Source organism: Punica granatum, chromosome 1 (assembly GCF_007655135.1).
Source record: "Punica granatum isolate Tunisia-2019 chromosome 1, ASM765513v2, whole genome shotgun sequence".
Taxonomy (NCBI): Eukaryota; Viridiplantae; Streptophyta; class Magnoliopsida; order Myrtales; family Lythraceae; genus Punica; species Punica granatum.
Window position 1 is genome coordinate 46,449,881 of NC_045127.1, and position 25,281 is coordinate 46,475,161.

The 25,281-nt window shown below is 42.3% G+C and overlaps 5 protein-coding genes across 15 annotated transcripts; 4 read left to right on the plus strand and 1 right to left on the minus strand.

Annotated features, from left to right (window-relative positions):
- The first annotated feature begins 2,264 nt into the window (after nt 1-2,264).
- LOC116195899 (metalloendoproteinase 4-MMP-like) lies at nt 2,265-3,872 on the plus strand. Its single transcript, XM_031525309.1, has one exon. It carries the CDS (start codon nt 2,509-2,511, stop codon nt 3,646-3,648), a length of 1,140 nt encoding a protein of 379 aa, XP_031381169.1. The 5' UTR covers nt 2,265-2,508; the 3' UTR covers nt 3,649-3,872.
- Nucleotides 3,873-4,328: 456 nt separating this feature from the next.
- LOC116192022 (zinc finger BED domain-containing protein RICESLEEPER 2-like) lies at nt 4,329-8,145 on the minus strand. Its single transcript, XM_031520416.1, has 4 exons — nt 7,843-8,145; nt 6,370-7,116; nt 4,801-6,071; nt 4,329-4,691 (listed from the first exon to the last, which is right to left on the minus strand). The coding sequence occupies exons 2-4, from the start codon at nt 7,101-7,103 to the stop codon at nt 4,609-4,611; spliced, it is 2,088 nt and encodes a 695-aa protein (XP_031376276.1). The 5' UTR covers nt 7,104-7,116; nt 7,843-8,145; the 3' UTR covers nt 4,329-4,608.
- A 3,573-nt stretch (nt 8,146-11,718) lies between these two features.
- LOC116213881 (protein NUCLEAR FUSION DEFECTIVE 6, chloroplastic/mitochondrial) lies at nt 11,719-14,862 on the plus strand. Of its 9 annotated transcripts, none has more exons than XR_004158148.1 (4): nt 11,724-12,015; nt 12,102-12,273; nt 14,108-14,147; nt 14,446-14,862. XR_004158148.1 is itself a non-coding variant. In XM_031549045.1 (4 exons), exons 1-3 carry the CDS (start codon nt 11,858-11,860, stop codon nt 14,125-14,127), a joined length of 297 nt encoding a protein of 98 aa, XP_031404905.1. In that variant the 5' UTR covers nt 11,724-11,857; the 3' UTR covers nt 14,128-14,147; nt 14,446-14,862. The 9 variants fall into 9 exon arrangements, 7 of the variants coding, with proteins under 7 accessions (XP_031404893.1, XP_031404905.1, XP_031404880.1 ...); XR_004158162.1 differs by having other exon boundaries at nt 12,102-12,220; nt 14,108-14,198; XM_031549045.1 differs by having other exon boundaries at nt 12,102-12,220.
- A 1,172-nt stretch (nt 14,863-16,034) lies between these two features.
- On the plus strand, nt 16,035-19,431 carry LOC116213859 (WAT1-related protein At5g47470-like). Of its 3 annotated transcripts, XM_031548981.1 has the most exons (8): nt 16,035-16,582; nt 16,705-16,770; nt 17,076-17,207; nt 17,635-17,845; nt 17,939-18,100; nt 18,341-18,492; nt 18,598-18,689; nt 18,921-19,431. In XM_031548981.1, the coding sequence occupies exons 1-8, from the start codon at nt 16,356-16,358 to the stop codon at nt 18,926-18,928; spliced, it is 1,050 nt and encodes a 349-aa protein (XP_031404841.1). In that variant the 5' UTR covers nt 16,035-16,355; the 3' UTR covers nt 18,929-19,431. The 3 variants fall into 3 exon arrangements, with proteins under 3 accessions (XP_031404841.1, XP_031404825.1, XP_031404834.1); XM_031548965.1 differs by having other exon boundaries at nt 16,036-16,582; nt 18,598-18,937; XM_031548974.1 differs by having other exon boundaries at nt 16,038-16,582; nt 17,076-17,192; nt 18,598-18,937.
- A 4,260-nt stretch (nt 19,432-23,691) lies between these two features.
- Nucleotides 23,692-25,281, plus strand: LOC116213878 (zinc finger protein ZAT1). Its single transcript, XM_031548993.1, has one exon. It carries the CDS (start codon nt 23,853-23,855, stop codon nt 24,735-24,737), a length of 885 nt encoding a protein of 294 aa, XP_031404853.1. The 5' UTR covers nt 23,692-23,852; the 3' UTR covers nt 24,738-25,281.

The following is a 25,281-nucleotide window of genomic DNA, read 5'->3' on the forward strand; positions in this document are numbered from 1 at the left end:
AGATATTACCCTCGCGCTTATGAGAAATTGAGCATTACTCTCGCAGTTATTTTTTTCGATGGTGTTTTGCTGGGAGATAGATACCGGTTTGAGGTTTTTTTCCAAGCTCTGGGACATCTCAAAAAGGCTCAATTCATCTTAGGTGGCCAAACTCATAGTAGGTACCAACAAGGTCTCAAGCAGCACTGGAGATAGGTTCCTTCCACTCAGTTGGCCTTCTACCTGCCGACATCCTGTGATCTCCTGCCTTTCCATATTTGGAAATTTGCAATCTCATAAGATTAAGATTTTAATATCTGGATGGTGAATTGGATATTTCTATGTCGCTTAATATCGACATGTTATATGTAAAAATTTATTGCGAATTGGGCATTCTGAGTTTATAAAAGGTTGGTTTTTCTATGGTATATCCTAAGGATGCTTTTAGTAAATTGGGCAAAGAGGAGGATGGGATTTCTAAAATCCTAATCTCATGTTTGATGACGAGGATCGAGTTCGAGATTTGTTTGGGTATAGTTGTTAAGGAGTTAATCCTGGCCAACAGATGGGTCAAAGCGGAATTATGATATATTTAATTTTATAATGATCGAATTGCCCTTGCCTATCCTTCTAATTTTCGAAACCTGCCATAGCAATAGAAGAGACCTAATAGGGGGGTCGGGCCTCGATAGCAGCCACAATACTTTCTCATGAGGTCATCGGCCTGCCCAAGGTTCGTCGGCGACCTTGCTTGGGCGGTGATGGCCGACGAAGGGCCTCGACCGCGTGAAATCAAGCTCTCTTCGCTCTTCAATCAAGAGAGAGAGAGGAGTGATAAGGGGGTGGTGGTGGTGGCTCGACTCCTGCCACCAACCTTGACTGGGGTGATGGTCGCCAAAATCGAGCCGCCGCCACCACCCCCTTGTCACTCCTCTCTCTCTCTCTCTCTCTCTTCGTTGAAGAGCAAGGAGGGCTCGATTTTGGGCGGTGGAGACCCTTTGCCGGCCACCGCTGCTCACGCCGCCACCTCGCGGAAAAGGACTGTGGCTGGCATCAAGCCCTGCCCCGTTCTCCTAATTCATTGTTTTCTCTCCATTTTAATTTAGTTTCACAAATATTATTCTTTTTACTGAAAATTGGAAAAAGTTAAATTTAAGGGAACTTGAGTCATTTCATATTCATATCCAAATCCTAACCATTCACATGCATTAAACATTTGATTAGAGTATTATCTATGCTTGGGATTTTAAATCCTCTCCTGTCCCCCTCTTATTTGATTAAGGGGTATATTAAAGATTAAGGGGTATATTAGGTAATAGAATAATGTCGAAGATTTATTTGTAAAAAAGATTAAAGGGTATATTAGGTAATAGAAAATGAAAATCCTTATATCAATGAGGTGAGATTTACTTTCATTTTGGTAAATAATAGTTACTTATTCTATGCCTTTGGGTTTGGGTGGCCATAAAAGATATAGACATATCATAGAAGTTAACTAGTTAAGTGAGAAGGTACACAAATTAGGAAATAACTCGAGAACACGGTCGAACTGAATGCTTTTTCCATTGCAGCTAATCTTTAGACACCCGGGTCGGACCGTCTGGGGCTTAGAGATTCTTGAATGGGGGGACGGTTCTCCGGTTAAACGGGGTTCGGCGCCCAACGATCCCGGAACCTCCTAGATGGTATGACCCCAGGACCATAGCGGCTTCCCCCCTAGACATCCTACTCCATAGAGGTTTCCCCTAAGCATTTATAGAGAAAAAAAGATCAATCAAAATTGGAATGAAATGATATAATGAACTTCATTCTCATGGGAACAGATTAATTATGTATTTTTTTTTAATTGTGGTTTTGACAGCAAAAAGAGCATGATCGAGACTTTGCCCATCCTGATGCACGCAGTGTCCCAGAACCCGCCAATATCAACCCTTTCAAGGCTTTTCCTAGTCCTACCCCGATCACCAACACCATCTCCTGGTCACCTCAGGCCCGATTTCACAACTTATTCGGATAAGTCGACCCTCTCACTCCGCGGAACCCACGATATTCCATGTACACATATCTATATGTTTTTAAGTCCAAGTATGGTACATGGGTTTTGCTAACTATGACGTGTTTGCATGGATCTTCTTTTTTTTTTTTTTTTTTTTTTTTAAATACAAGTTTTGGAGTCATCGAGGCTGATTTGGTCAACAAACAAGACAGACCCCTCAACTAAAAACCTGACCGAACGAACGCTCCAATTTGAATATACTCATTCAATTCAACCATTTATTCCATTCCTTCGCCGTATTATCCACTTCGAAGGATTCCCAGGAAGCCAAACAAGGCATCACTTTCAGTCTCCTGTGTAAGCAAAAACCAAACAATGGCTCTCCAGTGGTTTACCCACCATTAACGACGCCCTCTCCCCCCATCCATCAAGAATCTCCATCCACCCCGACGCAACCCCTCCGAATCTCCTTCCCCTTCAAATTAATCCATCCGTTTCTTCGATTTCGATTTCATGATCTTCCCCGCAGCATCATGCGTCCTCTGCTTCTCTTCGGCTCCTCGGTCTTCGTCGTCGTTTTGCTTCTCCTGTGCCGACCCTGTTTTCCCGCCAGAATTCTCGCTGGCTCCGCAGCAAGTGTGATTCAATCTGACTCCCCTCCCGGCGATCATGACAAAGACGTTTCCCACAACGCCACGTGGCAGGACTTTGCCAGGTTCCTTGATGCCGGGGTGGGCGCCCACATGGCAGGCATGTCCGAGCTCAAGAGGTACTTCACCCGCTTCGGCTACCTGTCCCTCTCCGACTCCGGCAACCTCACCGATGTCTTTGATAGGAGCCTCGAGTCCGCCCTTGTCAAGTACCAGACCAACCTCGGGCTGGCCGTCACCGGGAAGCTCGATGCCGGGACTATCACAGCCATCATGTCCCCGAGGTGCGGGGTGAGGGACGACATCGAAGGGCAGGTGGTGCCCGGGCATCATGCGCTGCTCAAGGCGACCCGCCACTATGCGTACTTCTACGGGCGGCCACGATGGACCCGGGGGTCGCCCGCGACGCTGACTTATGCGTTCTCCCCCAACCACATGATCAGATATATCGGCCCGGGGGAGGTGAGGGCCGTGTTCCAGCGGGCGTTCTCGAGGTGGTCGGCGGTGATCCCAGTGAGCTTCAAGGAGGTCGAGGAGTACGCGAAGGCGGACATAAGGATCGGGTTCTACGGTGGGGACCATGGGGACGGGGAGCCGTTCGACGGGGTGCTTGGGGTGCTGGCACACGCATTCTCTCCGGAAAACGGGCGGTTCCACCTGGACGCGGCGGAGAGGTGGAGCGTGGACTTCAAGGCGGAGAGGTCGAAGGCGGCTGTGGACCTGGAGTCTGTGGCGACGCACGAGATAGGGCACGTGCTCGGGCTGGCGCACTCGTCGGTGAAGGAGGCGGTGATGTACCCGAGCCTCAGCCCGAGGACGAGGAAGGTGGAGCTGAGGATCGACGACGTCGAAGGGGTGCAGGCCCTTTACGGGTCTAACCCAAACTTCAAGCTCAGCTCCCTGTTCGAGTCCGAGAATTCCTCCAATCTTGGAGGACTTGGGCTTCGGGACATCAGACAGTCCTCCATGTGGGCCACCGCCTCCTCGGCGGCTGTCGTTTTGGTCATCCTCCTCTGCGTTTAAGCGGGGAAGACGACAGGCCCAGTCCGACGTGGCGCCCTCTTCTTTTTTCTTTTTTCTTTTTTCAATTATTTTCCTTTCACTTTCTTCTTCTTTTTAATCCCTATTCTTTTTAGCATTTCACATTTTAGGGCTTCAATTAGGTTTGCAATTTGTACATGTGCAGTAGGTCACACACACTTACACAGAGAAAAATGAAAATCGGAAATTCTTTTTTTTTTCCCCTTTTTCCATCGTTAATGGATAAAACATTCTGATAACATCTGATAAAAAACTATCTTTACATCAGGATTGGTATCTCATCGTGTTATGACCATTTATGACTTGTTTACAATCATGAACGACACTCCGTCTGCCTGCAGATATATATCTCGTGATGATGTACCAATACTACATTTCAGCCAATACTGTTGCCGATGATTCTCAACGTTACTTTCACTTTATACGGGCCATAAAAAATTGTCCTCCTTTTGAGCGCATCCTTCGCAGGACCGGGATTGATTAGTTCCCTTGCCTGATGAAGGGTCTACTGCCGGAATATGGGAAACCTCTCGTTATGAAAAACTGCCAAGGGATTACTTTACTTGATGTCCAAGTTAAAAAGAAAAAAATTAGTTAGTTAGTTAGTTAGTTAACGTAGCTCCACATGGGAAGAATAACTATTGGATGGGAATTCCTCTCTATACGGGCAACAAAATATTATAAAATAAAATAACTTTGGTTAATGAAGGCACCCTCATTCACACATTATCGTCCTAGACCGATACGGGAATCCGATTCAAGGACGAAGGTTAAACTAGTCGGTATAGTAAAAGTATTGAGTTCGAATGAACCTAACAGATAATCTTTTGCATCAACATTAGTCATAGGTACAACGTTGGAAACACTCCCCCATGGGTCGTGGCTCTTCAATTTCTCACCATTGCCTTGTTTCTTGCTTTCCTCCACACCTTTCCTCCGAGATCAAGCACCCTGAGTCTCCCAATCTGAATCATCTCCATCTCGAGTTGAACAAACAGATCCTGAATCAGCATTCAGACTGTCACCTGTAGATGAAATTTTGAAACCAAAATGGCAGTCAGTGGTATGGTAATCCCTGGAAGACGACGAAAACCACCGATTGAGCAGATAACAGCCTAAGAGTAATCTTCTTACCTTCCATCTCGTTCCGGAGCCAATTATTTGTACACATTAGAGTTTCCAGCATATCGGGTTTGAGTTTCCTGTACTGTTTAGGCAACACCCTCCCTAGTGCACTAAAAGCAGGATCCGATGTGGTACAGGATATGGGAATAGCCAGAAAATCTCGAGCAATCAACTGCAAGATGGGGTACTTATCCCCGTTCTCCATCCACCAACCCAGTACGTCGAAATCCCGAGTCCGTGGGAGAAGTGGCTCTGCCAAATACTGGCTCAACTCCGACCACCGTGGGCGCTTATCATAGGTTTCACTCTTTATGAACTGATCATACCCGTCGAGAGAATCTCCTGAACCCTGAAAGCTGCCATCTGTCTCCTCACAATGTGACGGAAATACAGGTTCAGAATTCATTCTGAACCTCAGTCGGTACTTGTGAAACAGCTGGTAACAAGCTTTACGAACGCGTTCAACTTCAGGAGAACTCTTAGTCCCGTATATAATCATAAAGAAGTATTCCACCAAACATAACTTGTACCTCGGGTCCAGAACCGCTGCTATAGCTAGAACGATGTGTACAGAGTTCCAGTATTCCTCCAATTTCCTAAACATATTCCAGGCCATCCGACTAATGGTCTCGTTCGAAGATGTGACCCATTTAGCAATCCCCTCCCTCACAAAACACATCATCGGGAAATAATTGTTTGAAGTCACATGTTTTGGACCCCGATATAATTCAGCAAAACCGTATAACAGTTTCAGCTTTTTGCAGATATCACTCACTAAATCCCACTCTTCCTCAGAGGGCACGATTGTATATAAACTGTTGATGTCCTTCAATCTTGTGAACATTTCCTTATAAGTTATCGAAGCTTCAAGCATTGAATAAGTAGAGTGCCATTGAGTCGTATCATCAATACACAGCTTCTTCTTTATGTGTGGGATTCTTAATTGAGATGCCACCTCAGCAAAGACTTCCTCTCGGGAAGGACTTGCAGTCCAAAAGCCAACTGTCTCGCGGATCTTTTCTGTCACTTTCTCGACCAGAGACAGGCAATCTTGTGCAAGAAGACTGATGATATGGGCCCCACATTGCATATGAACAAACTTCCCATCAAGCAGAAGTTCACCCTCAATCATTTTCAAGTCGAGATCTTTCATTCCACTATGGCTACAGTTTGCCATGGTAATTGTAGATATCTTTTCGCCAACATTGAATTCTGATAAACTTGCAGTCAAGTGGTTCCAAAGAGTTTCTGTAGTGCATGGAACAGGCACGTAAATAAACCTACAAATTCAGATCCGAGATTAGTCTCCACGTACTATTTTCGTGCAAAGCTAACAAACATGAATTTATAACAGAACAGAATGCAGTATTCTTCTTGCACCGTTAATACAATTTTTTGGTTATTCAAAGAATTATAATTTCATTCGAGGGCCTAAAACACATCCAGATTTCCCAAAGTTGCGCCACAAGACATCCTTCACTTCTGCTAAGCTTAGCTGCTGCTCAGCAAGTTTATCGAGATACCTGTGTTGTAACATGTAAACTAACATGCATGAAATGAAGTAAGCAAAATATATACCTTAAGTCACACTTTCGGAGAATCCATGATTCATCCAGGTAATGAGCAGAAATGGACAGGTAATCTTTCCTCTGGTCACTAGTCCAGATATCTGATGTGATGGCTATACGACTTTGAACCTTCTCCAGCACCTCATACACATTCGCCTTCTTGACATTGTGAATGCTTCTGATATCTCTTTTAATTTCATCTCGAGAAGGCATCTTGAAACAGGGTTGAAGAGAGGCACAGAAGTTCTGAAACCCGACAAATTCTACCATTGAAAGTGGATACTGATCGACCACAATAGCATTAGCAAGAGTCTGCTGTGAAACCTCCTGATTGAACCGGAAACTATGGAGATTATCCTCCTCTTTGTGGGCTTTCTCAAATTCCCAATCGCAGCTAAGATCCCCAAACCCATCCTTCCGTTTCTCATCCTTTCTGGTGAAGTTTAGACTAGTTTGAGAGGGTTCCTCTAAGGGTTTATTAAAGCATTTCTTCATATGTTTAAGCAGGACTCTTGTCCCATTCTTGCTTATTGCTTTGTACTTAGCGCCGCAGTGCTCACAGAAAGCATACTCGATTCCATCAATCGTGCACTTCACAAAGTGGTCCCAAACAGGAGAAGTAAGCTTCCGCTTTCTCGACTCCCAACTTTCAGCTACTTGAGGGTTCCTTACTGAGACAGGAGTTGGGGCGAGAGTGTATCCATCCAAGGTCACAGGCACTGATTGCTCATTTGCTTCGTTCATTTCGGCATATGACCTTGACAAGAGTAAGAACATAGATTCAGCATAATTCGAAGTTAAAGCTAAAAAAAAATTGCTCTTTGATACTAAACAACAGGATAAAACTCAAAAGGTTCCCACAGAACTCCCATAAACTTCTAACAGCAACGCTAGTAGCTGAATGGTCCGTATCCCTCCCGAGACATGCCGATAATAAGGCAGTTTGCAGGTTTTTGGGTTTTACACATCTTGGATCGAAGCATAAACTCCCTACTGAGCTAATTGCAATGATAAAACACATAGCTAGTAAAGAAATAGATGTATAGGTAAGTGATAATCCTATGAAAATGAATTTGATCGGGGGCAGCAATACAGAACCCCGAAAGAGAAATGGAAATGGTGGCAGTGTATGAATGAACGGGATTGGAACTAGAAGAGCAACGCACATGACGGAGTCAAAGGAGAAATGCCATATTATGAAGATCAAGCTGAAAGACAAGGATCAATGGAGTAAGACGAAGATGAAGAATGCATCTCATTCCATTTCCTTCCTACGAAGAACATGCTGGCAAATCCGATGAGACAAGCGAGCAGATGCGTCAGTTGCTTTCACTTTAACGAGACAATTTTCACTGTACAATTTTCAAGGGGGGATGATTCGACGAGAGTTTTGAAGCTCAACTGAGTGTATAAGCGCTCTGGGTCGAAGAATTTCAGCGGCATCGAGAGCTTCGAAGCAAGAGGAGCAAAGTTGAAGAGTTACCAGACGTTGGGACGACGCCGATTAAGAATCAGGTGGCGCAGCGCCGGCGGGTTCGTGGGGAGCGCCGGAGGACAAGCAAACGGGGGAGGAGTGGGGTTATGGGGCGCGAGCGGGGTGACAGAGTATATACATGAAGGGAATGTTTGTAAATAGATGAGCGTGTCAAGGGTACTTCGATAGGGCTCGGGAAGGACTGAGCTGTCCCGCCCCGCCCCGCCCCGCCCCGGCTTACTATCGGACAGTAGCCCGACAAGTACGGGCTTGCGACAGACTCTTCTTGGTCTCCATTTGGTGAGTTTTTGCCCAAATTAGATCTCCTTTACAAAATATTTTTCATAATAGACTTCTTTGTAAACTAATTCTCATAATAGACTTATATGATTTTACATTCCCAAAACAATTTGATTTGTTTGATTTAAGTCCTTGGCCCAATAAGAAATAGATAACATTATTCTTCTTTTTACGTATATTCTCAAAACATTTAATTTGTTTGATTTAAGTCATTAATCCAATAGGGGATAGGTGAAAAACAAAAACACCATTATCATTCATCCTTAATTAAATTCTTAAAAGATTGCTCATCCACAAATCCCCAAGGGTGAGTAAAGAATCGAGGATGTAGGTTGAGCATCAATTTTACTTTAATTCGGTGTGTAGCCAATAACTAATTTGATTAGTGACTTACTACAATTCATTTACTTACATTTCACTGATCTTTAATCATAAATAGTTTTAAAAATATAAAATATGTAAATAAAATTCAGTAAAATAACTAAAATAATTTAAATAGTAAAAATAATTGAAAATTAAATTAATAAAACTAAAAAATCCACAAAAATTGATTTCAATTTATGTTTGACTCTTAAAAATTGCGTCCAACATAGCCGAACCCGATTAATTATTATGTAGATTTCAATTAAATGAACCGGAAAAATGGGTATGGTTAATAAAACATAGGAATATCTTTAGGAGTACGAAAATTGGCTTCAATTCACTCTTGACTCCTAAGAATTTTGTCCAAAATAGCCGAACCGGTTAATTTATATATAGAATCCATTATTTCTTAGAAACTCAAATTAATCGGCTAACCGCATTGGCAAAATTGCTAATTTTTGTTTAATGGTTATCCGTTTATACTTTTCAGGGTATTTTTAAACGAGTTTAAAGAATATGGATTGAATTAAAATGATTTCACACAAAGAAGTCTAAAATGAGAATTATTTTCAAACTAAGTCTAATTTGGGAAAAAAAAACTCTCATTTGGTACCTTGTTCTTGACTCATCACTTTCTTTTCCTTCTTTCCTTTATCAATATTATCAAATGTTGTATTAACTCTTCGGATTCATTTGGGAATTTGATAAAATGCTTGCTTGTTACTTTCTTTTGCTTATGATCTCATGACTTGTAAGAGTCGAAGAAACTTTCACATGATGGCATTATTCGAAAAAAAAAACATTAGCTAAAAGCAAAATGTGAGTTGTTAGCTTATCGGGGACTTATAATTGAATCAGAAACGCAAATAGATGAACTTATTAATTCCTTGTACTTCTTAAAGACATCTAAGGAGCAATGAAGATATGCTTATTCTCAATGATGGAGTGATTGCCTGAGGAATCCAAAAAGTTAGTATTAAGCTGATTGTGGTTCTAATCACATTATAGATGTGATACATCATACAGGTGCCAAGCTAATTCTATGATATGGCACTCATAAATATGCACAGACCGATGAGTTAGGATTCAAAAACCTTTACGACTTTGACAAATTCATTGTTAAGATACATTTTCTAATGATTCCTTTTCCATTTTTCATTCATTATGTTGTTATTTATCCCCTTCACCAATGTTGATTCAATGGAAATTAGAAAATAAAATCTTTAACCTATGATGATTTTGTCACTTTCGTCCTAAATCTTTTTCTTTTTACTTTTTTGTTCTCAATGTTTTGCATTTTGGTCGTTCTTGCTCTCAATGTTTTTGTCATCACAACCCATCATGAACCTTCAGCAAACGTCATAGTTCATCGCGAATCATCATGAAAACACAAAAACCATCATGAAAACCCCAAAAAGTTGTCATGAAAATACTGATAAATCATCATAGGAATTCAGTGGATCGCTACAAAACTTGGAAACTGTTAGAGTCCATTACCATTTAGCCCATAAATACTAGTAATGTCGGCTTGGTTTGGGAGTACTATTACTAAAATAAAAGTGCTGAAATATAATTGTTGAAGAAAAATGTTAATTTTAGAATAAGCAAGTATTTGGGAGGTAACAATTTAAAATTGCTGAAATTAAAATTATTGTTTAAAATAGACAACAAGTAGAATCAGTTTTTATAAACACTTATTAAACTATTGAAGAAAATCACATTTTACATCGCTATGTAACCGAAAAAAAAATTAAATCATAGTTTTGAAATAGTCAAATAAATATTGATTTTACCTAAAAATTCAACAAAGAAAAACACTTATGCAACTGCCATCACACTTCCACACGAAAACATAAATGCAAATAAACAAAATATGAGTAAACCCATGACTAAAATCAACAGGAGTCCATTAAAGTTTGAATAGTTAGGAAAAAATTCTACAGTGTGTAGCGAAAAGAAACTGGATATGATTCACCGTACGAAAAATAATTTATTATGAAAATCCAGAAAATCATTACAAAAACCTTAAAAAACATAGAAAGTTGTCATGGAAATCTACAAAATCATTATAGAAACTCAAAAAATCGTTCTCAAACTTGAAAAATGTGTCATAGTCCATTGCTACTTAGACCTTAAAAGCTAGTAAAACAAAGGGCAAATTACAAAAAAAAATCCAAATTTTGTAAAATATCTCAGTTTTGTCCTAAATTTTGTTTTGTAACAAAAAAAACCATAAGTTTTCTAAAATGTCTCAAAAATGACTTCCGTTATAACTTCCGTCAATTTTTGCTTACGTGTGACCTACGTGGACTGTTAAAGGGTTCCACTAGCTTACGTGTGACCTACGTGGACTGTTAAAGGGACCCACCATCAACAGCAAAAATTGACGGAAGTTATAACGGAGGTCATTTTTTAGACATTTTAGAAAACTTATGGTTTTTTTTGTTACAAAACAAAATTTAGGACAAAATTGAGACATTTTACAAAACTTGGGTTTTTTTTTGTAATTTACCCTAAAACAAATATACAAATTAAGAGTGAAATTTTGACTACAATCAATTGACACCAATAAAAGTTTGAATAGTTGTGGAAATACCCAAAAGCGCATCGCGACCAGAAATCGAATGTGATTCACCATATGAAGGACAATTCATAAATCATCATAAAAACCTGAAAGATCATCAACCCCCCCCTCCTAAATCGAGGTCAAGGTCGATCTTGATTTCGGGTGACCTCAGTAGTCGACGACGACCCCGATTTGGGGGTGGCGGCGGCCAATGGCGAGGTCGCCGCTGTCTTCCTCTCCTTTTCATTTTTTCCTTTTTTTCTTTTTAAATTTCTAAAAATTATAATTAAATTTCAAAAACTTTTGTTTGGACGGAAAAGGCTAGTTTTTATGAAAAAGTGACATCTGGACTAAAGTAGTAAAAAATCAAAAGGTTGAGGACGAGAGTCGGAAAAAAGGAAATTTAGGAGTAAAGTGGCAGAATCTGGAAAGTTGAGGGCCAAAGTGTCTTTTCACGCAAAAGCAAAAAAGGGAAGCTCAGGCCAGCTCATAACATAACAGCCCAGTAAGGGATGTTTCAGCCCGAAACCAGACCAGCCCAACTCAGCCCAGCCCATTTGGCCCAATTTTATGGGCCTTGTTCCTTTTTCACTGACTTCCTGTTTTCCGGTTGGGTTAAGGCCCAGCTTCGTCTCCCCATTTTGGAAGTTTCCACTGCTTGCTTAAACCCTGAACCCTTGCCGGCGGGACGGTAACAGATCGGATCCTGCTCCTCGTTTCTCCCGTTTCCGGCGGCCATCAGTTTCCGGAGAAGAACAAAGGTATATATAGGGATCATTGTCAAGTTCAGTTGAAATGGCTTCAGCTTGTGGAAGATTCGTGCGCAGAGCTTCAGCGCCGCTGAATTCCGCCATCAGATCTAATCTGCGTCCTGCTTCGACCAGCAGATCCGCCGCCTCCGCTCTCCCTTCCAAATCTACTTCCGCTTCTGGGCGGTCCTTCTCCGTCCTCAGGTATCTCCGTCGAGCTTATCCTTCTTCCCCTCATGGAGTGGGACTGAGTTGATTTTGACTGTTATTGCCTGTTTCTCTTCTATTAGAGTCCGGCATGAGCTGGGGTGCGTGCAATCTCTCTTGCCGCTCCATAGTGCGGTGGCCGCGGCGAGGATGACGTCCTGCCTGAGCACGACGTCGAGGAGCTGCCGGGCGCTCTCACAGGGTACTCTCTGCTGCACCTCTCCAGGCCTCTAGTGCCGTTTTGTGTGTTTGCCTGTGAGTAGCTTTTTTGCTTTTCCTATCATAATAGCATGATAACCTTTCTCCTATTGTTCAGTTCCCTTCATTGTCGTCAATTTTTGTGAAAATGATTAGCTTTTTTTTTTTCCCCCTCTCCCTTTTAATTTATAGATGTTGAATTTCTGAAGCCTGACGAATTGATTCATTGCATATATGTTCGTAAGACGAACTCATTGCTCTGCATGGTTATTGCAAATGTGAAGTTTACTACTTTGTAAGGGTTGGGTGGCCTTTCTAGATCATTGCCATGTGACTGTAGGATTCTTCAACAAGAGGTCAGACAAAATTATAGATTTGGTGAACGCTGTGTCTAGAAGAGAGAGAGAGAGAGAGAGAGAGAGAGAGAGCATTTATGGTGAAGAATGAACTTGAATGGACTGTGAACTATGGTAGTATATATAAACTGGAGATTCTATTATTGTCCATAGCGGAAGAGAGTCTGGCAAAGAGAGAGGTTGAAAGATATCATTTTGGACACTTGGACTTGAAAAAGTTTCATACTTAGTGTTACTAATGATTTGATTATGGTCCTTTCCAGAAGTAATGAAGCGGAGATGTATTATATATGGTGAGTGAAGTTGTTAGAAGTGATTGCGGGTTGACACAAGGAATGGTAGTTTTACCTTGGTGCTTTACTACAGAACTTAGCTATTTGTGGAAGTGTATATGCAAGCCTACTTTATGACTGTCGATTCCAAATTTGGAAGGAATTTACTCGGGCTTCGCTCACAGGAAAATATACTCTGTAGTTTGGGTGGAGTAATGAAAGCATGGAAAGACTGAAGTTTGATCCAAGAGGGGCAAATGGGGATCAAATGCGGAGGCCAATTGGGGCCAGGTAGAAGAGTGATTATTACAGCGAAGGGTGAAAAAAAGTATAGTAGAAGGAGGGATGGAATAGGAAAATATTATTAAGAATAACATAAGAGAATCTGGAAATTGCAAAAAGATTTCCCAACTCCTAGTGGGTCATTGCTCCTTATGGCTCAGCGATTCTCGGATGGTGATGAGTTCGTTTGGAGTCTACACCAATTCAACTTTCAAATAGATGGGCATTTATAGGGAACTTAGAAGATCTGACTGCGATATTTGGTTCCTGCAGGCACATGATATTCCGAGGGCTTGAAAGAAATAAATGAGTATAATGCCAGTGCTCATTGACATGCTTGGGATTCTATTAATGTTTGTTGGACTGGAAGAACCACACACTTGTCTTGAGAAACTCTCAGTTTTACCCCACCCTCCAAACCCCAACCTCTGTCAATGTAATTTGCACGAATTTCTCCTCAAGTTTTGACCACATACTTGACTTTTGGGGAAATATCATAAGGCGTGGTTAATTGTACTTACTGGATCAATGGCTTCCCCTCTTCCTACTTTATCTATTTGATTCCTTTATCATAACGAGTTCCTTATAAGATATCTGTTGTCCATGCGGTTCTGTGATTATATTCGACTGTGATGGTAGCAGTAACTGAACATAGAAGATTTGATTAGTATCAGTTGGCCCGGTTAGGTTTTATTGTGACATCAACTGGCAATCTGTGTCGGCCACTATACTGACTGCCCGATTGATGATTCATTAATTAAGATGCTTTAGCTCTCGCAGAATCTTCATTTTTTGCCTTTTGATAATTCGTGGAAACTTCATTATTACTGGGGTTACCATTCATTGCACCAGAACAAGAATAGTGAAAGATGATACTTAAGCTGCCTGTTTTACTTCTGAGTTTGCGTGTAAACTAAATAGTCTGTGAGCCCTGAGAATAGATTTTAGTGGGTGGTGACAAAAAATTGCTCCTTTTCCCAGATGGAGTCGATGGTACGTGAGAGGTGTGCTGATTCTGGAGGTGGCCCCAAATTACTATTCGGCTGTCGTTCTAAGGATGCCCTTCCTCATTGTATTTGAGCCATCTTTATTTGTTAGAACTTCACTTGCATAATACAGATTAGGCCAATCAACATTGGGACTATATTCTTGGATAGGATTAAGATGAAATGACACACTCGACTTTGCTTTCTTGTTAGTCATCAATCTCACTGGTGGCTTGTGAATCTCATGTTTTGATCAGTTTAATTCATTATGCTGTATGCATGCTTGGTTCTATGTCAGCTTCTGATAGTTCTCTGCATTGTTTCTTGTACTAGAGCTCGGTCTGTCCGTTCCAAGGTGACTTTGTTTGCAGACTTCATGACGAAAAGGACTGATGAAATCGACGATCTCTTGGGCGGGTGAATTCGTTCATAAGTTTTAAGAGTGGCAATTGTTTTGATTAGACTACTGTGAAGAAGATCTATGTATCTTCCAATTTTATAGGATGTCTCTAATGCCAATAAGTTTCCAGGGCCCTTGTGTTCCATTTTTTCTTTTGCCTGGTCAATTTAGCTTTTCTGATGGTTAGTAACTCGACAGTGTATGCCATCTTTGCATCCTGGAACCCGAGTAAAGAACGGTACAGTTCCTCGAAATACGTAGCTGACCTCGACCATTATGTCGAGCTAGTAGTTGCACATCCACGGGACATGTAACTTGGTAATGTTCATTGGTGATTGTCTTTGATTATATCTTCTAATCGACTTGACACGCGCTACTTATAATTGATTGTTTAAAGTAGTCACAGGGGGAAAGTGACGGTCGTTTGTGGAATCATTCATACGTATATTAATAGAGATTTTGTATGGTGCGAGTCCTATAGATGAGAACGTATTATGTGGTCTCATAATTGACAAAAGGACAGGAGCTGTAATCACCGGACGATCACATAGATGATGTGTTCCTTGATATCGAAATTTAATTCAAGTGGACCTACAGCCATAAATACATCATATCTGAACTAAAAGCTTAAGGAGAACGGTTCTGGAATTTAATCGATTTTTACGTCGAAAATTTCACGTTAATTTTATATGTAAATTTTTATGAATTACTCATTCAAATTTTTTTTATCGATTCTTAGCACTTGTCCTCACGGAGCCGAGTTTTTTTTGGCTTTGAGAAGGAAGTGCGCTCGGGGGATGTGAAAAGTGCTCAACTTCGATGATGAAGCAAACAATTGGTTGTCTTCGGGAGTTTTCTTTTATTTATTTTTTCTTCTTTTGGTTTTTTCTTTGGGTAGCCAAACGCCGCAAAATGTTTCAATCCGGCGAGTCCAATGTCTCCCCAAAAAAATTAAATATAAATAATAAAAAACAAAAGAGAAAAGGAAATATTTGTTTAGAAACGAGAAGTTTAAAGCTTAATATTCGCGGATGACATGTCTTGTGTTCGATTGTTTATTCTCCTGTTCTATTAGTAAATTCATATGAACCTCACTAATAATCGAAAAAAGGAACAATTTTATCGTAGTAGGAGGTAGGGGGATATATCCTTGGAGCAACAATTTTACAATAGTAATACACATCTTTCATGCTAGTAAAACTTTCTTATTCTTCCCAACCTCTACTATCCATGCACCGTGCGATTTATAATAAGCGGGATCCGATCGGTTGCAAGATCATAGTAATGTCAATCGGTCTTTGTCATGTTTATTTATGTTATTGTCGAGCATAGTGAACTGGATTACGTATGGCTAATTTCCGTTTTTTTAATGGATAATAATGCATGCATGAGTCGTCGGATTACGATGGGAAGGGGTTACCCTTTGTTACGGAACAGATCAAATTAAAATACTGAACTTCAGTTACGAAGCGACGATCACTCCATCAACGATGGATCAAAATCTTTAGGGGCGGTTTCTAAAACAGGGGACAGTTTCTATCTCTCTTCTCTCTCTCTCTCTCTCTCTCTCTCTCTATCCTCCGAATGACGAGGAGATGACCGGTGGTCCAAGTGGAAAAGCAGGGGACCCGCCATCGCCATGAGAGCTTCTTTTGGCTGAAACAGAAAGAAGGAAGAGGAAACCCGTACGGAGAAGATCAGAGTGCACCACAACCCGGGTCTTCTCGCATTACCCAGAAGAAGGAAGGAGCTGGAGGAGGAGGAGGAGGAGGAGAAGGAGATAGAAAGAAGAAGCTTCATTCATTTCCGCCATTAAAGGAGGAGGAGAGAGAGGGTGGCGGGAATGTCGGGGCATTACAGTGGCGGTGGAGAAGGTCAGATGGTGAGGAAGGAGGTGGTGGAGGAAGCGGTGATCGTCGTGGGGCTGGTGGCAGCTCAGGTGGCGTACGCCGGGAACTCGGTGTTGATGGGGTACGTCATGTCCTTCGGCGTCGACCCTCTCACCCTCATCCTCTTCGCTTCCCTCTCCACCTTCTTCTTCCTCTCCCCTCTCGCCCTATGCTTCGAAAGGTATATAATATCATCACCTCTCTCCCTCTGTGTGTACGCTGTACGGTTTGAGAGAATAAACGAATCGATTTCTGCTCTGGTTTGTACCCTTTGAGGATGTTTCTTTGAATCCATGGTTGCAGGAGCTTATGGCCAAAGACGCTGACCCTGAAGCTAATGATTCAGCTGGTTTTGATCTCCTTTGGAGGGTACGTTGAATTTTTTTTTTTCCATTGTCTGTGGTCTGCTTTTTTGAGATCCCGACAAGGTGATTTTTTTTACATATCGAAAAACAGACATACCATTCTTTTGCATGGACAGTAGTTACAAATTGTTCTTTAACACAATATGATTGAGAATTTTAGACTCACCGAGATTTGCGGATGTTAGTTGTTCCAAGCTAAAGCGATCTTGACGCAGAATTACCAGACTCTCGAATATTGAAAGCCCTTTTCCCTGATTATTTCGTGTTTCGAAATGTATATATGTCTGCTGATCTTGGTCCGTTTGGCAGGGTTACTCTGTTCCAGACTCTGTTCTTGAAAGGGATTAAGCTGACATCGCCGGCAATGGCCACAGCCATGCCGAACCTTGCACCTGGTCTCATCTTCATCATCGCTTGGACTGTTGGGTACTTCTCCTCTATGTCAGTTCCATTCATCGCGTCAAGTTCCCTTATAACTGTGAGTGACGGAGTAATCAAGAGCCGGTGAGGAAGCAGGCGAAGTTGAGCAAAATGAAGAAAACATTAGAAGGGCAGATATGTATCATTTAATTTTTTACACAAAGTTGGAGAATTTGGAGGAACCTGCCCTCTTTAATTCCTGCCTTTCACGATTGTTGACCTTTCAAATGTCTGTTGAAATTCTCTCTTTGTTACTAGTTTCCCTGATCTTAACTCAAAAACTACATGATCACGAGTTCTTTGGCTCGTCACCCCATCATATCTCCAATTGCAGATCGGTAGTTTGATGGACAAGCTGGCAGGAGCTTCCTGCATAGATGCTACAAAAACTATTCTACAGAAGATAGTTTGAAATCTCTTAACACTATCTCAACATGTACTTACGCAGCTTGGAGAGAGTCAACTGGAGTCTGCTGTATAGCAAAATCAAGATAGTGGGGACGGTGCTGTGCGTTGCAGGGGCTGTAACAATGAGCCTAATGCACAGTGCTGCAGCAAAGGGGTCGGCATCATATCTGGTCTTCGATAAACAGAAGATCATCGGCAGTTCTTATCTATTGGGAGCTGTCTTCATGATGTCAAGCATTGTGGTCTTGCAGGTAATATATGTCTTTGTTAATAAATAAGGACACAGCGGTGGATTCGATATTTTATTGTTAGTTATATTCTTTTGGGTGTTTGGCACTCTACAGGCAGCAACCTTGGGCGACTTCCCAGCACCAATATCTCTCTCTGCAGTAACTTCATTGATCGGCGTGTTTACAACTATTGCTGCTCAGTTATTTGAAGGGCGCATAGTGGAGACTAGTTGGCCTCTAGTGAGCTTTGGGGCTGTGTGTGGCATTTCTCTTTTGGTAATGCCATGTTTCCTATACTTTCTATTCGGAGACAATATCCTTTTGTTATATATACTTGATGAACTCCATCTGCTCGCATTCTTTCCTGTTTAAATATTTTGAAATGGCTACTTGAAAAATGCTATAATTATCTTCACTGCCATCAATACGAGTTCTTTTCAAGTTTTACAATGTTGAGAAGGCTGGTATGACATGTCCTGGTGATTCTTAAGTTTGGTTAAATCGACGGGTTTACAGGCCGGAACCATAGGAGGAGCATGTGTTAGCTTCAGCGCGTGGGCAATGAAGAAAAGGGGGCCAGTCCTTGTGTCCATGTTCAGCCCCATTGGGACTTTTTGCTCGGTTGTTCTGTCTTTCGCAACCTTAGGGGACACAATCAACATAGGAAGGTACCCCAACTCTCTCTTCCTCCTAAAACTCGAGATAAGTATATAATTGGAATGGATGTCATGTGTATAACTTGGATGATCTAATTCTTAAACTCTGCAATGCAGTGGGGCCGGTATGTTCATCATGTTCACAGGACTGTATCTCGTGCTATGGGCGAAAGGGAAAGAAGGTTACCTGAACAAAGGCGGACTGCTAAGTGAGTCAGATGCAGAGAAGCCTCTTTTGGGTTAATCCAATCTTTTAAATTTAGTAGCATCTTTAGAGCGACTAAACTAGGCCTAATCTAGAAAAAGGGAAAATCGACGAACGTAGTTTAGATTCTAGATGTGTAAATAGTTTATCCTTTGCTTGTATGTGTGCGTGTAGCTTTCCCAGTTCTCTTCCTTTATTACATGTTTATGTAGGGTTAACTCCTCTCTTTGGGCAGAGACTTGATGCTGTTCCTGTTGATGGGGTTCGGGTTAATTTTCTTGCAACTGTTTATAGAGATGGCAGAGACTTGCTCCTGGAATGAAAACGGGAAGTCGATCGGAAAAAGAAGGAAGTTCATCAATTAAGAAAATCCTTGAACCAAACCTAGAGCTATTTGTTCGGTGTCGGGACCATAGGGAAAGGTTTTGAAAATGAATCCCGAGATCCCAGCTACGGTTGAAGTAGTGGACAGCTGCTTCAGGTCTAACCATAGAAGTTCTTCTTGTGCCTTCATTAGCTTCAATGGTTAACTGTCTTTTCCACGAAGCTGCAGATTCTTGCTTTATAAGAGAGTTTTCCCTGCAAACTGCACTTTCCTCTCTTCAGTTTGTCCCGATAAAATCGGTGCTCAGGTCTCAACGAACATTGTTTGTTCGGTTAATAGTTTGAGGGAGAACCTCAGGAGGTTTGCTTCCCCCTGCAGAGGGTCGCGGATCCAAACTGATCACTGCAGTAACTCTTGCGGTTAATTGATTTCTTCTTCTAAATTCTACTTCTGCCATTGGTCCGATATGATACAATAGCTATAGTTTCCTGTAAAGGAAAGGCTGATGCCTTTACAAGATGAACTGCTATATCTCATCCCGGTGAGGGTTCCCGAGCTTTTACACCACACATATGGTTCAAGTAGGCGACCTTAACTCGGAATCCTACGATTAAAAGGAGTTGTTTTCCTAAGCTTAAAACCGCAATTCTCGTGAAATACACCTTTCGGAAAACCAAACGGGAAAGTGGTTTCCATGAACATCTTTGATTAGAAAAGGCAAAGTCGAGCCTACTGTTTGTGCTTATGGACCAATTGAAAGAGACCGAGCATTCATAGCATGTCTTTCAATACCCAACTTGACACCGAACATTGTGATTTCACCTTTCATCACAACTACCGGACCCATCATAGTATCACGTCCACTCATACATTGTTTCATCAATGGACTTTTATAAGCTTGTGCAAATTACGTACCTGCCCGAGTTCAAGCTCAAAACGAGCAAACATACAAATAGCTATATATGGTATTGCAAGACCTCGGTTTCGCCTAAAAACAAACGAGCCAATCTCCGGTTGATACATGGTAAGACGTGCGTATCAGGCTTGCCAATGCACTGTCCCAAGATCATGGCTAAATCACTAGCTATCCTCACCGTCTTACACGTAGTTCCATGATCCGATAGTTCGTAGGTGTAAGCGGTAACTGGGTTTCGTATAGATAGAATCGTGTCGTGTATCGCGAGTGTCAAATTGGCGTTCAGACGATGAAGCGGCTTTGAGCGTTAAGCCGCCAAAATTCTACCCACGGGCGCGCGATTTTATGCCTTAAAGTTCTTGTGCGGGGAGTGGCTAGTTAGCCAGCCCTAATGATAGGTCAGTAGATGAATTGCTAAAGGACTCACACGGGGTGCAAGTGATTCAGCTGGGGGTAGCCGAGATAGGGGTAAAAGCGATATCCTTGCCCGGATGCGAGGACGGTAAAAGAAAGAATAGAGCCGAGGGCTCCGACGAGGAAATGTGAGAGAAAGAATGGAACAAGACGTTTCAAGGGGTAGGTGAAGAATGGAACCAAGGGTCCCAACAAGGGAGAGACGAAATGGGAGAAAAAGAGACGAAGGAGGGTTGGAAGATGCAAAAAAGTAAGATAAGTAAAGTACGTGGTGTCGCATAGAGTCGTTTGATTAATGTGTTGTCAAGAGAATTAAACGCTGCTCACACTCTTGCTTATATAGGGCAGACCTAGAATCCTTAATCCGAGCAAGAACGAGCTTATTACATCGGAAACAATTAAAACTAAGCAATAAAACCTTGCTACACTAGCAGCCGGCTAAACTAGAAAAGTGTATATACTCCCTAGCTAATTACATGGAAAATTCCTAGTTACAATATTCCACTTGCTAAACCCTCTAAAAATCCCCATATGAATGACCTCTTAATCATGGAAACACTTCGAGCCATCACAATTAGGGCACCAGCCGTGCCTTTGTTGCCTTAATCGCATGCATCAACCTAAGCACTGACACAAATCGAACTTGTTTCCATACTCGGCTAATGATCAAATATGTAGCGTTATTCCCATATCCAGTGTGCAAGTCAAGGAAATGTCTCCTGCTGCCATGTAGAGTAACATACTTATCCTCTTAAGTGTTCAGATTCGTGCGTTGCTATTGTTTTGGAAAGAATCGAAACTCCTTCCTCGAGAGAGCTAGCTAATATGCCTAAGTTGAATGATCTAATTAGCCCAGCTAGCTGCCCCCACGACTTTTCCTTAAATCCCAGACCCACCAGTGGCTAACCAAGTCGGGTGATGCCGTGAATCCTCTAGTGGGGCCTTCAAGCCTCCGATCATGGATCACCTCTACACGTGGGCCTCTTGGAAAATGTCGAGTCGTAGGCCTAAAATGAACTTAAATTCGACCAATTGAGCTCACTAAGTCATCGCGTCCGTCACTAACTTGTAACGGCCGTTAGGTGCAAAAAATAGGCTCAAACAATCTCATATACTAATACTATGGTTTCTCATCTTATCTTCTACTTCTCTCACTTAGTTGATGCACAACATGGAGTAACTGCAAACATTCACGATAAAAACCAATTGTTTTTTTAACTTTGCGACCAAGTTCGACCAGGTCCGGAGGGGGGGAAAGAATCATTAACTGGAAAAGAAAATCATAATAAGTAAATATTTTTCTCGAACAATAAAGATTTGCCCAATTAAACCAAATATCAAGGGAAGGGAGGCACGTGGTTCTATCATGGGCTCTATCCCATCCCCGGCAACAAACCTCGTCCCTTACCAATACAATCGAGCATTTGTACACTCACTGTTCCCAGCTATGTTCCATTACTTTTGCTTTTTCCATATTTTAATTTTTCTTTTCAGCCAAATTTACTTTTTTCCCTCCTACAACGAAATATCATCCGTCTATTAATTGAGTCTGATTTACTCTCGATTTTCACCTTACTCTAATCATAAAATAGAATTCACCTGGTGATAATTTATTAACTGCATTATATCTCGTGATCTTTTACTGATTTTAATATTTCTATATAAAATTGAAGCATATAGCAAAGCAACTACAGTCGGGTTCGGTACGGGAACTAACAATATGAATCTTACCAGACATTTAGGTTAGAGCAAGCGCTCATCCATAGCTCGGTCGTAACTCCGATGAGATCCTTGCTTTAGCCGGAGACGTTTACTGGACATTATGCCCTTGTGACTAATCATGTCCGTTGTCACAGGTGCTGTTGCTTCCGCATGATATGGGCATCGATGAATTGAATTGAACTGAACGGAAAGGTGGGAGAGATTAATTGCGGGGCCGGCCAGAGGCAGACACTTTGATGTGCGGCCATGGAAAAAAAAAAAAAAAAAGAAGCTTTTATCAGTAATTTTCTTTAATTTTTCCAAAAAAAAAAAGAGAAGAAAAAAGAGTGGGGAGGTTAAAAGGAAGGAAGGCAGATTCCCGGATTCGGCAAGGTTTGCATGTCCCCTTGCACTTGCAGCCCCCCTCCCTTTCCCTTTTCATGATCACGCATCTCCCAATCCCCCCCCTTTACCCCATTTCACTCTTTCCATGACATTTTAATTTCTCGTTTACTTCCCCTTTCCCACTTCTAGTAGGATGTGAAATGTACTTAGCGAAACAAAATCATGGAATTAGCGAGCTCCGGTTGAGGTCGAGCCGGAGGTGGTCGGAAACCTTGTGTCACAGTTTAGAGCCTTCGAGATTTACTATCGAGGGATTGGCAACTTGTCATTGGACACGTCTATAGATTGTGTGAACTCATGTGCAGATTGACTTATCAGGAAAGACTTCCATTGTTTGTTGGATGTTCACATTCTTAACTGAGTTCATGGTTGAATGAGTCTATAACTAGATATAGAAGACTGATTGATGTAAGGTTTTCATATCTCATCTTTGTATTATTATTTTTTTTAAGTTATTGTTTGCTCATTTTCATTCTTGGGCGGTAGTCCATTTTTGAAAAGAAAGAAACGCGACGTATCATAGGTGAATACGTGAATTCGCTTCCCAAATCTCAAGTTGAACTTTAAGGAGGGATCATTGTAAATGACAGAATATAATTTTTTTTTGGACTTTGGCATCCTCATTACCAAAAAAAATAAAATAATAACTACTCCAAGTTTTAAGAAATTATCAAAAGTTTATGCATTAATATTATAGTTCTATTTATTTGTTGTGAGTTTCAAAATGAAAATGCGATCACTCAATTAATATTCGCTTGATCAAGGTGAGACAAGAATTTTCCAAAAATTATAAATATCAAGGTGCGCCATTCATTTTCCCTCATTCCATTAGCCTAGCATAATGCGGGGTATTATGGCTGAGCTTTGAAAGGTTAAGTCGTGTTTCGATCTCACTTGGGGCTTGGGATACCGATATAGATGATCTCCGAAGTGGATTCGTGTCCTTTTCTTGATGACATATTACATAGACACGGGATAGAACCGAATATCATTAAAGGGAGAATGACATTGTGTTTGACCGAGATCAGACAACTAACATCTGTCACACTCGTCAGAAGGAAAACTCCTGTGCGGATTGGCTCACTGATCAAGCTCTGTAACACTTCTTATAGGCTCGATCTTTGCCCCGTAGGGATCACCTCGCCTCGACTATTCGATTTGTAATTATCTTTAAAAAAAAATTATTTTGTGGGCTTATTGCTCCTGAAAAAAAAAATGTATATATGTCTCTCTTTTTGGTGGAGGAATGCTTGTCACCTACTCCTTTAAAGTTCCCCCAGCTCACACTCTCTCTCTCTCTCCGTTACTGTCAAAGAAAACCAGAAGCTCTCCTGCTCTGCTCTGCTCTGCTCTGCTCTGAGGTCTTGGATCTCTCTGTCCGAAGCAGAGGCGAGCTCTCTGTTTCAATGGAGAGACCCAAATGCAAGCTCTGCTCCCGCACCTTCGCCAACGGCAGGGCCCTCGGCGGCCACATGAAGGCCCACTTGGCCACCCTCCCCCTGCCCACCAAGCCTCTCCACCGCCACCTCACCGCCGATCAGTCCACCTCCATCTCCTCCGCCACCCACTCCTCCTCCCCTGCCTCTTCTTCCCGTGACAGTGCTGAAGACGAAAACGGCGACGACAAGGCAAACTCGATGTACAAGCTGAGGGAGAATCCCAGGAGGAGCCTCAAGCTCTCAGATCCTGAGTTCTCCTCCCCGAACGAAGCTGCCGCCCTCGACGGCGAGGAGAGCGAGGCCGAGTCGACCCGGAGGCTTGGTAAGCGGGCCCGCGGGAAGCCCTGCTCTGCGGGAGAGGGCGAGGAAGAAGCTGCCATTGCTATGTGCCTCGTGATGCTGTCGAGGGAGAAGTGGACGACGGCGGCGGCGAAGAGTGACGTGAAACGGCACCGGTGCGAGGTCTGCAAAAAGGCGTTTCGCTCGTCTCAGGCGCTGGGCGGCCACAGGGTGACTCACAGGAAGGCAATGAACGTGAAGGAGGAAGCGGCGGAGAAGAAGTATCATAATCAGAGGAGGTTTGTCGACGACGACAACGAGGGGGAGAAGATATTCGAGTGCCCGTACTGCTTCAAGGTGTTCGGCTCCGGGCAGGCCCTCGGCGGGCACAAGCGGTCCCACGTGCTCGGATCGGGGAACGGGTTGAACGGGTCTCCCGTGAACTCCAGCAAGGCTCGTAACCATAAGCAGAACGGCTTGATAGATCTCAACCTGCCGGCCCCGCCCGAGGAGGAAGATGACCGGAGCGTCGTGTCCGACGGGGAGATCACGGAGGCCCCGGGACGGATTTGAGCTCGAGAACCGGAACATTCAGAGGGCAAACACGAAGAGTTCTACACATTCTTTATAACGGGTTTCCACGAGGAACTTGGAATCGAGCTCGCGGATCTTACCGGCATGGAAGATCATATCATACCGTAGCAAGACCACTGCTTTTCTCAAGATGTTATCGTGATTACGGATTATCCATCAAAACCAGCTGACTATATCCATTTTTTTTAGCGGAATTCGACAGTTTAGTCGCTCACAATCGGTAGCTAGTATCCTGCATTCGTTCTCGTTCATCGAAAGGGTCCGGTCGGTCGATACAATTCTGTAGCTGAGTAACACCAAGACTTGAGAGATTTTTTCTTTTATTTTTTTAAAATCTTTCGAATTGGAATTTGTTGTGTTAGGGAATTTCAATTTACGGGCAAGAGAGAAAATCCTGGGTCTGGGATTGGAATGGGTATTGATGATGTGTGGACGAGGACTTGGTCCATTGAAAGTGCAAAAGTGTGTGTTTGTTCAGTTTCTGTTATTAATTTTGGAGCAAAGCCCTTCTTCTTTTTGTTAA

Bases quoted from the DNA above. Each gene is read 5' to 3' on its own strand.
- LOC116195899 (XM_031525309.1), top strand. From the start codon at position 2,509: ATGCGTCCTCTGCTTCTCTTCGGCTCCTCGGTCTTCGTCGTCGTTTTG.
- LOC116192022 (XM_031520416.1), bottom strand. From the start codon at position 7,103: ATGAACGAAGCAAATGAGCAATCAGTGCCTGTGACCTTGGATGGATAC. The intron at 6,072-6,369 runs GTATATATTTTG...CTGAATTTGTAG, and splicing joins CTCCGAAAGTGTGACTTAAG to GTTTATTTACGTGCCTGTTC. The intron at 4,692-4,800 runs GTAAGAAGATTA...TTTCATCTACAG, and splicing joins GCTCCGGAACGAGATGGAAG to GTGACAGTCTGAATGCTGAT.
- LOC116213881 (XM_031549020.1), top strand. From the start codon at position 11,858: ATGGCTTCAGCTTGTGGAAGATTCGTGCGCAGAGCTTCAGCGCCGCTG. The intron at 12,016-12,101 runs GTATCTCCGTCG...CTCTTCTATTAG, and splicing joins CGGTCCTTCTCCGTCCTCAG to AGTCCGGCATGAGCTGGGGT.
- LOC116213859 (XM_031548965.1), top strand. From the start codon at position 16,356: ATGTCGGGGCATTACAGTGGCGGTGGAGAAGGTCAGATGGTGAGGAAG. The intron at 16,583-16,704 runs GTATATAATATC...CCATGGTTGCAG, and splicing joins CTCGCCCTATGCTTCGAAAG to GAGCTTATGGCCAAAGACGC. The intron at 16,771-17,075 runs GTACGTTGAATT...TCCGTTTGGCAG, and splicing joins GTTTTGATCTCCTTTGGAGG to GGTTACTCTGTTCCAGACTC.
- LOC116213878 (XM_031548993.1), top strand. From the start codon at position 23,853: ATGGAGAGACCCAAATGCAAGCTCTGCTCCCGCACCTTCGCCAACGGC.